At 38.3% G+C, this 16361-nt stretch overlaps 1 protein-coding gene across 1 annotated transcript in view; it reads left to right on the top strand.

Annotated features, from left to right (window-relative positions):
- Positions 1-2536: 2536 nt before the first annotated feature.
- The window catches only part of LOC139738157 (scavenger receptor cysteine-rich domain-containing protein DMBT1-like), an 88154-nt gene continuing 74329 nt past the window's right edge, over positions 2537-16361 (top strand). Inside the window, exons 1-4 of the mRNA XM_071648819.1 lie at positions 2537-2756; positions 10129-10473; positions 13837-13912; positions 15019-15263. Coding sequence (XP_071504920.1) covers positions 2537-2756; positions 10129-10473; positions 13837-13912; positions 15019-15263 — 886 coding nt within the window. The remainder of the gene's footprint in view (positions 2757-10128; positions 10474-13836; positions 13913-15018; positions 15264-16361) is intronic.

The following is a 16361-nucleotide window of genomic DNA, read 5'->3' as shown; positions in this document are numbered from 1 at the left end:
CAATAATTACTTTTTTTTATTTTGGTCGAGCATAACTTCATGAATATATCAATCAAGGGTATCTATTGCAATATAGAAAACAAAAAAAGTGTCACACAAAATACACACGTATTTGTACGTAATATTTATATAATTAATTGGTTTTTACTCCTGGAATTTCAAAACATATTATATAATCAAAAAGTGTGTCAGACTGATTTATTCTATTGAATTGATAGTATGTGAGTTATTCGATGTACAATCCTTTTCATTTTGTTATATCTTTTTCATATTCTACTCTTCTTTTGCTTGACCAAGGTATGTCACTGCTATCAATATTGAATACTAATGTATAAGATGATTTAGTCAGAAACTGACTGTCTACACCTGGTCTAGTTAAGTCACCTATAAAACCATACTTTCCATCCTGTAATGTCCAATCATTTTTTGTTGTTTACCAACATCATTGACGATATAGGCTTTTTGTTATTGATAATGTTCTTAGCTTGATAAGATCATAAACCAGACTATGCTTCAATTGTTCTATAAGTAAGTCTTATTGCAGTTTTCTTGTATGACTTCCTTTAGAAGTTTTATACTCACAAATGCACGAATACTTACCTTCCACATGAGTACACAATAATCATATGTATGTATACTTTATATCTAAGAAAAATAAAGATTTCCCCACCCCATAAAAAGAACAAACATACAAGGAGCAAAAGTGTAAGTTTTGAAAAAGAAAAAAAAAGATAAAGTGTTAAACACCGCATCTCAATTTACATCCCTTCCTTCGGTCTCTGTCTTTCTCTCTCTCTCCGTATCTCTCTAGACAGAGAAAAAAAATCACTTATTCCAACAGAATACTGCAGCTCAAGGATGACTCGTCATTGGCTACGTTTTGTACGCATGCGCAGGGTTATCGCAAGCTATTTCATGAGTCAGGCAGCTTTATAATATAATCATCTCATGTGCATAATCATGTGCGCTGAGGAAGAAAACACGGAAGATTGGTCTTGTCCGGCATTATAGCAGATGTACACAGGTCGTGGTAAGTGGTGAAGTTCCAGTGAACGTTGATTACATGTACTATAGCTCTGTTCTTGAAACGCTTCCGAAATGCCCGTGTATGCCCGTTAAATGCTTGAACGTTTACTGTCAATATCAAAGAGTTATTATAGACCAAAACATGGAATATTACTAAGTGGGGAAAGCAAAGCTATTATCGTTAATGGGACGTTGAAAATGTCAAAAAAAACCACTAGATATAATTATCTCCATAATAATGTAAGTGGAATTACGTCTGAAGAAATATTTTCAGCCATCTGACTTATAATGATTCCAAATTACATCTGTCCTGTAGATCTGCGGTAGAAGATACTTTAATGCCCATCACCGGCATCATTAAAGTTATGTCATCAGAAGTTCATTCGGGAAATATCTTCTTACAAGAGCTTAATTGAGTTAAATCAGTTCCCCCAAGATTGACCAAGGCATTTCATTTTAGTAGGCCCCGGCCGTGTAGGTATCTACTTCCTTGCCAGAAGCAGAAGCGTCCTGTTTTCAATAGTAAGTTGAAAAAGGGGAAAAAGTGCAGTTTGTTTGCCTGTGATAACAAGTATAATATGATACAATGGGTGTGTGTGTGTGTGTGTGTGTTTTGTCTAATTGTTTTTGTTTATTTTGTGCAGGTCGTAAACAGCAATGGTAATGTCTGCCTTTACCACATTAACAAGCATTCAACTGATAATGCTGTTTTCATACTTAGAAAGAGGGGTGAGCAGTCCGATCTTATTTACCACTTCATCTACAACCGATACCAAAGCGGATGGTGTAATGTGGAAAACCATTCAAACCAAGCCGTATGCTATTACGATGTTGGGAGAAGAAGCTACGCATATTCCTGGAGGAGACTCTTTGAGCAGAGACCCGTGGACCACGCCTTTAGAAGTTATATCGGCATCTTCAAGAGCAGTTTTCCAGGACTCTGTGGCGCCTTCAAGACAGTGATGGATATGGGTCTGATGTCAGTCCGACAGACCAGATGTTGTCTGGATGGTCCTGGCATTCCACAGTGTGGTCGTGTTGGTTGATCATTCAGATGTTCACCACCATACTGGGTATTGTGGACAATTCCCTGGTGATCATCGTCCTCTTCACCCGAAGAGAACTCAGTCGCTCCACAGATACTTTGATTGGTGTGCTGGCTGCGGCGGATCTCCTCGCGTCCATCTTTATGATACCACACCTACTACCACTCACGGTCCCTTCGTCAGTTCTCGGGCAGGTGTACTGCAAAGTGGTGTTCTCCTTTATGTTTTTGTGGGTGTCATTCAATGCGTCTATTTTCACCTTAACGGCCATCGCTCTGGAAAGGTACATCGCTGTGGCTTATCCTTTTCATTTTAAGCAGATGGTCACTCGGAAAAGGGTCGTCATCGTTATCGCAGGAAGTTGAATCGTGGGGTTTATGCTCACGACCTTCAAATTCGGAACCACAAACGTTGATAATTCCTCGAATCATTGCTCTGAGGTATTCCCTTCCAAAGTCACCAAAATGCCTACGGGAATGATTCTGTTCTTTATTCTCTTTGTCATACCCGCCGTACTGTCACTCACCATGCGGGGAATGACTGTCCACGCCCTGCACTGCCAGTCGCTGGTATTCCGTAGACAGGGCAATCAGGAGGGCAGATGGAACCCGTCGGCTAGACATCTAGCAGCAAGGAAACGAGTCTTACAGATGCTGTTCATCGTGGTTCTCGTCTTCATCGTTCGTTGGGGACCATCGCCGTGTTTCTACATTGTATATAACATAGGGTTGCTTCCAGGCTCCTACTGGTACAGTTCATAAAACAACGTATAGTTCTCCTCTCCTTCGGAAACTCCTGCGCAAACTCAATTATCTACACCGTCCGTTACCCAGAATTCCGCGCGGCGATAGGAGAGCTGTTTTCTTCAAGGAAAGGGAAGACTATAAGGGCGCCATTATTCAGTGAGCAGACAGAGGACTCTGGGCAAACCTGTCAAATATGTTGAGGAAGTTGATTGCTAGACATCAGTCAAGCCTTGTTTGTAACGTTATGTTGAATTATTGTTTTGTTATGTTGGGCCATGTTTAATAAAATGAAATGTTCGTACCTTCCTCTCCGACATACAAACTGTTACATACCACACTACTATACATACAGGTATATATATATATATATATATATATATATATATATACACACACACTGAAAATCTCTTGCGAATTCACACAATAAAGTCTACGCAAGCTCTTTATTGAACTTAATTTACTCCCTATCTATTGCCTATACACATTTAAAATCATTCAGCAAGAACATTAAGACATGAATGGGTCGTATTCGTATTTTTTTAATTGCTTAAAATGATTACTAGTGATTGATGATCTTCATTTTTATTAACTTCAATTAGTATCTTATAATCAACTTTTGTTTACTAATTTGTACTTTTTCTTATTATTTTGTTATGTTCGGTGGCAAACTAATTTCAAAATAGCGGTAAACTAACCTGAATTAAATGGAATACTAATGAGAATTATGACGGGAACATGATAAAATGAAAATAAGATACATTTTGAATTTGTTGCGCAACATAAGTGCGAGTATATCATGTCTTTCTAACAGTAATTATGGTAATACACTGTTTGATTTGACATTTGTATTTTCAGTATGAATATGAGCTATAAGACCTATAACAGCTATTTGCTAATCACCTTTTACGAGACGTACTGTGATTAGAATTTACGTGTTTTGGGAGATTTTTTTTAAGTTTTATTTAGTATTTACACGTGTGATATTTGCCACTGTCAAGTAAATTTCACCAAATCCCTTTCCTCTTTTAAGTCATTGAAACGTGGTTGCCGTATAGGCCTATTGCAAAGTATTTGTAATTAGTTTGCATATTGTGTTAAGCAGTGGTATTAATCTCCTAAATGTTATCAGTAACCATGAATATCAATAACGGTAACAAACTTTTGTTCCGTGATATTCATTAATGTAAAATCACTGGCTAAATTTGAGAAACGTTAAGGGTAGACCTTTTATCCTGAGGCTCATGTGTGAACACGCTGATTCCCAATTTTATAGCAATTAGGATAGAACGTTTACGACCTTTACACCGAGATACAATGCTGTTATTGTTGTTTTTCCGTGTTCAAACGAAATGTAAAATGTACAAGACATGCGCAATACGACGAAACGGAGGGTCGCCAATCAAACATGCCTACAAGCTGTGACACCTTCGTTTTCCTTTTTTCTACATCAAATCGACAGGAATTAATTCTGATAGGCCCTATATACAGACATCTTCGTGAAGATAATTTGATATTGATGTGAACTTTAAGGTGGGATGATATGCAATGGGTCAAACTTTAATTTTGACTGACTAGTGAGTTACGCGATTTCATTCAGAGGATATAAATTGTGTGTTGTTTTACCTGCTTCTCTGATCAGGTTTTCCTGAATGATATTCTGACATGCTTAAATTGCTACTATTCTACAAAATGATCAACTGCATAATTCCATGTACTGATAACGTATCTGTGAAATCTATGACAGATGTACCTTATCTTTAGATCATAATGTTTGACCTGAAATGATAAAAGTGTACAATGTATTCAATGTAGCCTAGTCATTGCTAATGCGTAACCTTTTGACAAGGCCCTCTCACTCTGGCACTGTCAGGGGCGGCTACAACAGGTGAGCGAAGTGAGCCCAGCCGAGCTCTCGGCTACGATCGCTGCGTCCGCCCTATTCGCGGCGACATTTAGCTCACTGCGACACTTGCCATGCTTGCTCTGCCCGTATTCTCTCTAAGGATTTAGGTTTAGGGTTGTGATAGGCTTTTAGGTTTAGTTTAATGTAAGAATTAGGATTAGGGTTGAGGTTACGTTTGTGGGTAGAATTTCTGTTTGACTCAGCCAATGTGTTAGCGCTTAGATATTTCTTAGGAGCAAATTTTCACAAGAGCAAATTAATTTCACGGAACCCTCGGAGAAAGGGTAGTACAATTACATGCATTTTATGATCAGAAAACCACTTTAAGTGTGACGAATTCTCATTGAAGACAATAAGAGACCAACCAATCGTTGTGCTGCAAGTTACAAGATGTAGGACAGAGCAATTATGATATGAGTTTGTCTGTGTGTCATGTGCACTTCACATATTCACATTTAAAACCGTTCATTTTGTTTTTAGTGAAAGATTCAAAGTGTACGACGTAACGATGCAAGTTTATAACTACCATCCTTTATCTCCGCTGATATTGCAAAGTTGATATAAAATACGAAAAGATACAAAGATATTGAAACTAACAGTGATAGCGAAAAACGTACGAATGTTATGACCTTGACCTATGCCTTTCACTCCAACAAAGGGTTGAGTGGTGGTATCCGCTTCATGATGTCCTGCCATTCTTGGCGGTTGCTGGCTAGATGACTGGCTTCTACTAGTGAGCATATGTTTTTGCTCCTACAGTCTGTTTTTACACAGTCTGTCCATCTCTTTGGTGGTCTTCCCTGTGGTCTCTTACCAGAAATTCTTCCCTCCATTGCTAATTTAGGAAGGCGTGTTACCGGCATACGTATGAGATGTCCAAAATATCGTAATCTTCTTTGGGAGATTCTATTTAATACTGTTCTTGTTGCATTCAATTGGTTCCTTATTGTGGTGTTCCTTATTCTATCCATTCGTGTTACGCCATATATTTTCCGCAGGCATGTCATTTCAAAAGTCATCAGGCGGTTTTCATCTTCTTTCCTGAGTGTCCATGTCTCTGCTCCATATACCTAGTAATATAGGGAGAATTAGTGCCCTGTATAATTCGGTCTTTGTTGATGACTTAATATTTGTTGAGCTCCATATGGTGTGAAGTTTCTGGACTGCCCCCATTGCTTTTCCAATTCTGTTTTTGATTTCCGGAGCGTTGGATCCATCTTGACTAATAATTCCACCTAGGTAGGTGAAATTTTCCACTTGTGTCAGCTCATTATCTTCTATACTGATGTGTATTTGTTTGGGCTCTTTGCTGATATACTGCACCTCTGTCTTCCTGATATTTATCTTCAGACCCAAGGAGGAGCTGCTGAGATGTGCCTTGTCAACAAGAGTTTGGAGGTCTTCTTCACTTTCTGCTATCAAAGCAATGTCATCTGCATAGCATAGGTTGTTGATGACTTGTCCTTGGATATTAGCTCCAATTTTGATGTCGTGGAGGGCGTATTGCATAACAAGTTCAAGTAGGACGTTAAATAGTTGTGGTGAGATTACACATCCTTGTCTTACTCCCACTGTTACCTTGAACCAATCTGTTAGGTCGCCATTTACCCTAACTGCACTTTGTGATTTCTGGTAAAGTGCTTTCAAAATATTGATGATTTTTCTAGGAAATCCAAAGAAGTTGAGTGCTTTCCACAAAGCCTCTTGCCAGATAGAGTCGAAGCCTTTTCAAAAGTCTACATAGCATAAGAATAGTCCTCTTTTTCTTTCCATATATTTCTCAATGATTTGTCGTAGAGTAAAGAGTTGGTCTACTGTTGATCTTCCTGGTCGAAAACCTGCCTGTGATTCTGACAAAACTTGTTCTGTTCTATCTAGAATGCGTCTCTGAATGACAAGGGCTAATATTTTGCCAGCATGGCTGAGAAGACTAATTCCTCTGTAATTATGACAGTCAAGTTTGTCTTTTTTCTTATAGATGGGGGTTATAATTGCCTTTCCCCAATCATCTGGGAAAGACTCATTGTGCCATATCTCTTGGCATAGTTGATGCAAGACGTCTATCCCGGCATCTCCAGCAGCTTTTATCTCTTCAGCTGAAATGCCATCAAATCCGGTTGCCTTTCCATCAGCTAATCTCTTGATAGCACTCGCAATCTCTTCCCTTGTAATATCAGGTTCTTCATCTGTGTTCTGCATTTGGGGTATACAGCTTGCTGTGTCCTCATCAACTGGGTTTTGATTATTGTACAGTTCCTCAAAGCTTTCTTTCCATCTAGTTTCGACCTCTTTGAGTTCTGTCAAAATTTCTCCATTCCTATCTTTTATTGTTTGCATTTTGATAGATGCTTTATTGGTAATGATCTTTATCGTTGAGTAGACCTCCTTTAATTTTGCTGCCTGGTGAGCCTTGTCCACTTTTGCACACAAGCTTTTGAGCCAGGTGTCTTTACATCCTTTTAATTTCCTCTTAATTTCACGATTCAAAAAATTATATCTACTCTTTTTTGATGAATCATGTGATTTAGCTTGCGTCACTTTGCTACATTCGTTTGACAGATTAATAACTTCTTCACTGATCCATGGCTTGCTTTTCTTAGCTTTCCTGTTCCCCAAGATCTTTTCTGAGGTCTCAGCAAATGCTGTCTTTACTTCTTCCCACACAGTTTGTGTGTCAGTGTCTGGCATGTCTAGCAGAGGGGCGAATCTTCCTCCAATTTCCACTTCATAGTTGGCCCTGACCTGTGGATCTTTCAGTCTGAAGACATCATAATGTTTTGGGTAATTAATTTTCTTATTTATTTTGAATTTCAGTCGTAGGTTTGCCAGCACTAGTTGGTGATCAGATCCCACGAATGTTATACCATGATGGAAAAGAATTTGCTTAATGTCTCAGTTACTATATAACTATGTTAAACTTTATCCCTGACTTCGCCAGAGTGCGACAGCTTCTTTCCTTTAAAGTAGGAGGAAGGATATTATATTTCGGTACACTTTAACATTTTGCAGTTCAACAGTTGAATAGCCACTTAGGTAACTCTCAAGTTCTTTTCGTCAGATGAATTTAAAAGGTTATTTCTAATTTCATGGAATTACTGAAGGGAAAGTAGTGGAAACAACTTTCAGTCTCTAGTTTTGAGCTGAAAGCTCTGGTAATGATCACTAGTAATACACAGTTTCTACATTATGAAAACCATTTGAAAAACAAAACAAAACAAAACAAAACAAAACAAAACAAAACAAAACAAAACAAAACAAAACAAAACAAAGCAAAACAAAACAAAACAAAACAAAACGTTGCTTTACATTGGGTTGGGCCGGGCGTTAGGCATACGTGTTTTGTGAAACATACGATTGCTAAAGTTGGCACCGTACAATACGGCGGGCATACTCGGGCCGGAGACAGGGGTACACAGCAGCTAAATGTTGGCTTCATCATTTCTCAACAATTATGATTGAACCCTGTTAGAAAGATAAAGATAAGAATATTTACATTAGGACGAATCGACACATGCCCCAAGCGATGCATTGAGTTTTAATTTGCTCTCTCAATTTATCTTAAAGAGGAAATCCAGTCCAAATAAGATAGCCTGATAACAAAGAGTAACATATTACAAGTTCAACAGTAAAAAATTGAATGAAATCGGATGAAAAATAAGGAAGTTATGAAATTTTGAAGTTTTGCTAATTTTTCCAGAACAGTCTTGCACAGTGGGTATGAATATGCAAATGAGTGAGCTAAACATGTCATACCCTCACAATTTTGCATTCATCGTGTAAAAAAAAAAATGGCAAAAATTCATGTTTCTGCCATTGAAGTCTGAAACATGGTGTTATTCCTGGTTGAACTTCAGAATAGTGATCAGTTAGATAAATGAGGATTTGAGCCTCGGGCATACTGGCATATTGCTTTGAATGAAAAACAGGAAATGTCAAAATTTTATGTACAAACTATATGGTAGTTGTGAGGGAATGACATGCTTACTTTGCCATTTGCATATTCATATTGACTGTTCAAGAACTGTTTCCCCCCAAAAATAGCGAAACTTCAAAATGTCATATCTTCCTTATTTTCATCTGATTTTGATCAAATTTATGCCGTTGAACTTGTAATGTTTTACTCTTTCTTATCATACTAACTTATATTTGGACTGGATTTCCCCTTTAAGTATGGTATATACTGTTCGTAAAATTACTCGCTATCGTTTTCCTACGTCAGCAAACTGTTTACGCCATCACAGCGTCTTACGTATCATTTCATAAGTTACTAATTTGCTTCAGGGCGAATGATTAAGACATGCATATCGTACGATAGTGGACTTTGCGTGAACTAGGCTGGACCTTTCAATCTCTCCGAAGCTGAGTGCAGGATATCTTGAGATATGCACTCTTTTCAGTTTACATATTGGGCCCAAAGGTTGCTCGCCAAATGACATAGATAGGCATAGTGTAATATTTCTTCATCATACACAATATCATGTCATATCGCAGTTGGCAAATTTCATAACTCTGGATTGCCTGGCCAAAGCAAGCAATGTCTTGACCAAGTTGTGACACAATGGCGAAGCTTGTAAAAGCATGTATTCTGGGACTTCTTTGTAGGTTTACGTTTGCGGATGTTGGTAAGAGCTCAGCTGTGGTCGTTCTTGTGGTTAAGATGATCCATTCGTTATCTAAATTGCTGTTAGGTAATTATGTTTTTTAGGAGCGTTGAATAAAATGCAAAACGTCATGGGGGCCTTAGCTGTGCTGGACATTATTTGGCTACAAACTTACAGCTTGAATCGGTGAAGTAAGAATGTCACAACCATTCGCACATTCCGTAATTGGTTGTAATGAAGCTTGCGACATGGTTATTGATAAAGATTACTGAACGAAACCGGATTGCTATTGTGAAGCAGTACTGATTTAGTTTTACTGACAGTGATTGAAGTGAGTTATGGCTTCCAACCTTTTATCTCGTAAAAAATTGTCCACAAAAATTTGCTGTTTTTTGTGTATTAATGTTTACTATATACATCGATTCATGAGACAAAGATGCTTTAATACTTTAATGGGGTATGCATCTAAGTTTTTCCCTTATTTGATTTCTATATTGTGATATATATCGTTCATTGACAAAAAAAAATTAGTCTAGATGTTTGTTTCATATAGTTACTTTTAAACTAATTATTCATCTTGATATCTATCTCTTATTTATATGTATTCGCATGTGAGAATGACTATTCCATTTATCTATGAATTCAATAGGGGAAGTGTTTCTTTGCTCTGTAAGGTTTTATTCTCAAGTTTAATCATTATGTGTATCGACGGGAACATCAAGCTCTTATTTAGATGTGTTTGAAAAGTTACTTGATTCTTGAGGAAGCATCCTGTCATAGTTATAATGCTTTTAAACGACTGTAAGGAGTTCCAGAAAACGGTGAAGTCCGTCTTGTTGATGGCTCGGGAAGTTACGAGGGACGCGTAGAGATCTTCTACAACTCCAAGTGGGGGACAGTGTGTGACGATTACTGGGGTATCGAGGATGCATCGGTAGTGTGCAGACAGCTGGGCTTTCCTAACGCCACCGACGCCTTCCGATATTCATACTTTGGCGGAGGGCCACCGACTCAGCCTATATACCTTGATGACATGCATTGTAGAGGGAACGAAACAGAGCTATTGGAATGCGAACACGATGGTTGGGGAAGCGATCTCTGCCATCATAACGAGGATGCGGGCGTGAGATGCTATACAGAGTACAACGAAGGTGAGAATCGAATGAAAGGGTACGATTTTTCCCAAAGGAAACCAACTTCTTCAGCTGTTTTGTTTCTTTACACTTATTTGAAATGTGAATATGGATTCAGACTTCAAAAATGTACGGGAGAGTCCAATGTCTACACATGGTGGACATGAGCTTCCAATATGTGTTTATGTCTGTCTCACAAAACACATAAACACACAGACACACATGCACATAAGAATCTTTAAAATAATGAAATATTAAGCAGCGCCTCTTAAAAACTGTTAACTTTACTTGATTTATTGCGCTTTGGCCAGAAAACGTCAAGAAAAGAATTAATAAAGAAACTATTTGCTTAGAACAAATACATATCTACACTTCCAATTTTACAACATTTAAATAATGAAAGAATGAAAATATCTTCGCAGTTCAACTTTCATTTTTACACCCACTATTTTACCATTTATTTAAAATTAACGAAATTAGTGCCATGAAGACTTCATTAAAATAAAATTCTTCGAGATCTGTTTAGAAACATGACAATATAAAGATCTTGCCGATGTGTTCAGACTAGTGCAGTGCAGCAGTTGGCAGTAGCTAAAGCAGTAAGCTAGAGAAAGTTCGCAAAGAACAGTAGTATATTGATTTGCGTCCATCTGTCTATGCGCACATACACACACAGACATTATTACGTTTACATCCCTCACAAAGCATTTCTAGTCCTCTGACTGGTCGACAGGATTGAAAGCGACAAAATCTATTTGAATTACCATATAAATCTTTGTCCCGTCACACTACGATTATCTTTTGAATAATGCATTTTATGTTTGAATTATGCATGTCGTGATTATTACCTTGCAATGCGCTGTAGAGTATAATAGCTGCGCAATATGTTTTTCCTTTAGTAATTACTACTACTACTACTACTACTACTGCTATTACTATAACTGTTATCATTTCCCGAGGAGAGTAGTAAAAAGAATATGCTATATCACGCTGGTGATTTGATAAACGTTCCACTCTATGTCACATAGATTATGACACGTCCAAAACCTGTATTATTTTCAGTGCATGAGATGGTATCGAATCCCGCTCATTGCATTGACACCACTACAGTGCGGGTTTTCCACCAACGCGCAAGAAGACTGGTTTGAGGTTCTCTGGCAAATTCATGTTGTTTTATGATACAGTTAACATTATTTTTGCGGCGAAACGAACATCTAGAAACATAACAAAAGACTTTGGACCCCTCGACTCAGCATAATTTCCATGTTTTGATATTAATGTGACTAACAAATTAGACAGGCATGACATAGTATACATGTATATATGTATACATATATTATGTAGGCGTATAGTGCTCTGCTTTACAGCATTGAGCACTTTTCAATCCTCAACAAACTATATATTCCTGACGGATATATACCCAACTTATATATATATGGATATATACCCAACTTATATATATATATATATATATATATATATATGCGTGTGTGTGTGTGTGCGAGAAGATGGGGCATTCACGGACGTAGTTATTCGAACGTACATGCAGTTTATTTCCAAGCTTTCGGTCTTTAACTTCTTAAGACCTTCATCAGGGCTGTACAGAAGTAATACATAAATTGGTTAACATGCCTTCACTCGTTAGCGGGGTAACATGAATCTATAATATCATATAAAATCATTTTAAATAATTGGGTACATTTCATAAAGGTATGATGATATCACACTAAACATTCACGTGTTATTGGTTATAAAAAGAATACAGTATGAGGGTATACAGCAATAGTGGTCAATTTACTATCCTCGTGTTATATATACAATGTATAATATAGCCACTTACGATTTGCACTGCTGCCACATGCTGTATTATTGTCGACAACATAAAAATGATTAGTTTTATATTATTATAGTCTATATGTTATATAACACACAATATGAAGATATTGAATTGGAGTTTTCATTATACATCTTCATTTCAATCAATAACACGAGTTTGATATGAAATGTATTCAATGATATGAAATTAATTATGTATATTATTATTATTGTGTTCTGTTGTATAATTACGAATCTATTGATGACATAGCCATTATAGACTCACGCTAGTTATATTTTGTTACGAGTGTAGCCATACGAGTGAGTCATTTTTGTATCATTACAGCCCTGATGAAGGTCCTAATGAGACCGAAAGCTCGGCAATAAACACGCACGTTGATCACTATATACGTCCACGAATGCTCTTCTTCTCGCACTCGTGTTTTCATGTCTGTTTCAGAAACGGGTTTGATTAAGATCTTTTGTCACACTATGGGCACTGATGAAGAGTGTGACCTTGCCTTTCAGTATTTGAGAGCTATGCTCCGTTAAGATCTTCAAGATCTAGGATTTATTATTTTTTACGGCGTTCTTCTTCTACTGATTCTTTTAGTTATTATCATCAAGATGCCGAGCAGACCAATTTTCTTATATATATATATATATACATATATATATAAACTTCTAAAAAAGTTCGGAAATCTGAGTTTGCATGATCAGCCATTTGTCACTTTTGTCATATCCTTAGAAATAATTTATTTGTCGTTATTACCACAAATAGATTGTTTAATTCTCTTTAAAATGATACCATACTTGTTATGATTATCGTTTACTTGGAGGTACAGTGCTTACAAATAATTTGGAAAGTCAGAATTTAATAGCTGCAAAATGGTCCAATTTTTGACGTCCCTTATGCAGTTTCCTCGTGATGAGTGAGTGCCCCATTGTTTCTTTAGTGTTCAATTACTGTAACATCAGTTTTTTTTTTGTGTGTGGAGTGAAACATGTGTGCGTTCAACCAAACAGATAAACAAACACATACACACACATACACAAAAACACACAAACGATCATGACTCAAACCATTTTATCTCACAGAACCTCGCCACATTAACCACAACGAAGAGATAAAGAAGTGACATGGCGTGGACTTGATTTTATTGGAGTTTCATCTTTATTTTGTCTTTATTCTGTCTTTATTTTGTCTTTACTTTATGTTTACTTTGTCTTTATATAATCAAAGAACAGGATCGGGGCTCAGTATCTGGTGGACGACCCAAGTGCTTGCACCACCGCCTGGCACAGTGTCCTCATGCTGTTGATTAGCTTTGTGATTCGCTGCTGAGGAATGGCGTTCCACTCGTCAACCAGTATCTGACGGAGTCCCGCCAATGTCGTTGTTTTTGTGACCCTCTTCCCCACAGCTCAGCCAAGTTGATTCCAAAGATGTTCTATGGCGTTGAGGTCGGGGCTGCATGCAGGACAGTCTATTCTAGTGATGCCCTCTCTCTTGAGAAAGTTGCTCACAAGTCTCTTTCTATGTGGTCTTGTGTTGTCATCTTTCAGGATTGCGTCGTCACCCATATTCCGTAGATACGGAACAGCAGTTGGCTGGAGAATTTCGTGACTATATCGCTGAGCGGTGAGGTTGCCGTCGATGTCCACGATCTCTGTCTTTTCTACAATGGATATTCCTCCCCATACCATCACGCTCCCTCCTCCGAATGGTGTGACGCGCTCGATGCAGCGATCGCCAAAACCCCGTCTACGCCACACCCTAGCTCGTCCATCAACTTCCCGCAGACTCGTCGCTGAACATCACCATCTGCCATTCACGTCTGTTCCAGCGAAGATGATCGCGGCACAAACGAAGGCGCGCCTGCTTCTGTTGAGCAGTCATGGTTTCTTGGCAGGCTTTCTTGCTCGGAGCCGAAAACATTGTTTGATACGCTGTAACGTTCGCCTGCGATCCTGAAGAGCAAGTGCCCTGATGTAACGGTTTTTGCTGCTCCGTTGTGATCTGCGGACATTCACTCCTCTGTCTGTCCTTGGCATCTCCTATTGCTCGGAATTTTTTGTTTCCATTCGGTGATGGTGCCAGGGCTCACACTGTGCCACATCTATTTGAAGCATACTAGCTTCAATTTGCCCTATGGCGCGGGCTTTTTGAATATTGCTTACACGTGGCATGATGTACAACCATAAAACATGGCATGGCACCACTGAAAACGTGAATGTCAAGTTAAGATGTCTATTGAAATTTGCCTTCATGGCAACCAGTTGAGAACATAAGAAATAAAACAAAAGAACATGTTCCCTATTTACTCTTCCCGACCATTCTCATTCATACGGACAGTTCTTGTTCATTTTGCAGCTTTTCAATGCAGACCTTATCAGTCCCTTTTGAGTACAGCCCTTTACTTGATAGCATAATCATAATGAGTAGGATGTCATTTCAAAGAAATTAAATCATTGGATTGTCACCTATGGATAGGTGAATGTTTAATGTGAGGGAAGGCCGGGGTACTCTCTTTCTTCCCATTGTTACCGAATTATGCTGAGAAAGTCTGTGAATGACTGAGCGCAGTAACTTACATGACAACAACGAAAATTTTCCATGTTCCTCATAATCGCTTTTTATTCTTGTATACACTTCCTGCAAGGTGACATAAGATTGGCTGACGGTCCGACGTCTAGAGACGGTCGACTTGAAATCTACCACAATAACGAATGGGGCACTGTGTGCAGTACGACCTGGGGTTCCGAGGAAGCAGAGGTAACCTGTCGTCAACTAGGGAATGACGGAGTGAACAATGTGTACTACTCTCCCACACCTGGTAATGGACCTATCCACCTGTCTCACGTGGGCTGTATTGGAAATGAGACTGGACTCGTCAACTGTAACGTTACATTCAGCGATGATGGTAACAGCTCATGTACACATGGCGAAGACGTGGGAGTGGATTGTTACATTTTAATAACAGATCCCCCAGGTAAGGAATTTGGCATTTGACTAAAATTATACAGTAAGATTCTTCACAACAACCTGTACCTCTAACCTGAAAGTACACGCAATAATGTACACAATATTGCTGGTTTTCAACAAAATCCTTACATGTTTCAATGTAATTATTTGTTATATGTTGCTTTAGAAAGTATTTCATAAGTCCTGTTAAGAGTGTGTACAAAAAGGTATACAAACGTCTCTATCACCAAGCATCAAGATCACCAGGTAACTGTAATATTTATCATGTTTAATCATTAAATCTTATTACCACTTTTTAGGTGCATTCCAGTTGATTCCAGGATATCATCCATACTCAGATGACCAACGCTTTGAGAAATAATATGGAAAGCGTGTCTACGTAATTCATCGCAATGCACATTTTGGCATAGAATGTTTTCTGCCCTTTTCAATCTTTGCATTTTTATTGGACTTTGATCTTGAGCGCATCATGAAGCATATTATTCATAACTTCAGCCTTTGTACTTTTCTTGCTGACAATAGAAGAAATTTCAAACACATTGATTACCTGCAGCTTCAGAAGGAGACATCCGACTAAACTGGGCGTCGTCGACACAAACAATGGGTCACTTGGAAATTTACCACGAGAACTCTTGGGGTACTGTGTGTGGAGGCGGGTGGGACGTTTCCGACTCGAGAGTCGCATGTCGCCAACTCGGATACCTGTCTCCAGGATCGTTTATGTACAACATCGCGATTACAGGATTCATTGGGCCTGTACATCTTTCGGATGTCAGCTGCACTGGGGACGAGGCTGCACTTTCTCATTGCCCCCACGGTGGTTGGGGAGACACCGAATGTCGGCACACTAAAGATTTATGGTTACAATGTTATCCCGATTACTCTGGTATGTGTCAATACATTTTACAATTTTTACTGTAAAATGAGAAAATTTTATGAATAACATCTTATTTAGTGAAAAAGAGAGGAGTATTGACACTTTTATTTCAATTAGGATAATGTCAAAGCTTTATGCGATCATATTATTTCTCATGTTATGATATGCATTTGTCTTGGGGTATTTGCAAGCAGTGATATTTGCGATACAAGGGATTTTGACGACATT

This window comes from Diadema antillarum, unplaced genomic scaffold, assembly GCF_040938485.1.
Source record: "Diadema antillarum isolate AM-2024a unplaced genomic scaffold, OU_Dant_1.0 seq00000725_RagTag, whole genome shotgun sequence".
In the NCBI taxonomy this organism is placed as follows: domain Eukaryota; kingdom Metazoa; phylum Echinodermata; class Echinoidea; order Diadematoida; family Diadematidae; genus Diadema; species Diadema antillarum.
The sequence above is the reverse complement of the archived record's forward strand: the minus strand, read 5'-3'. Positions and strand labels throughout refer to the sequence as shown.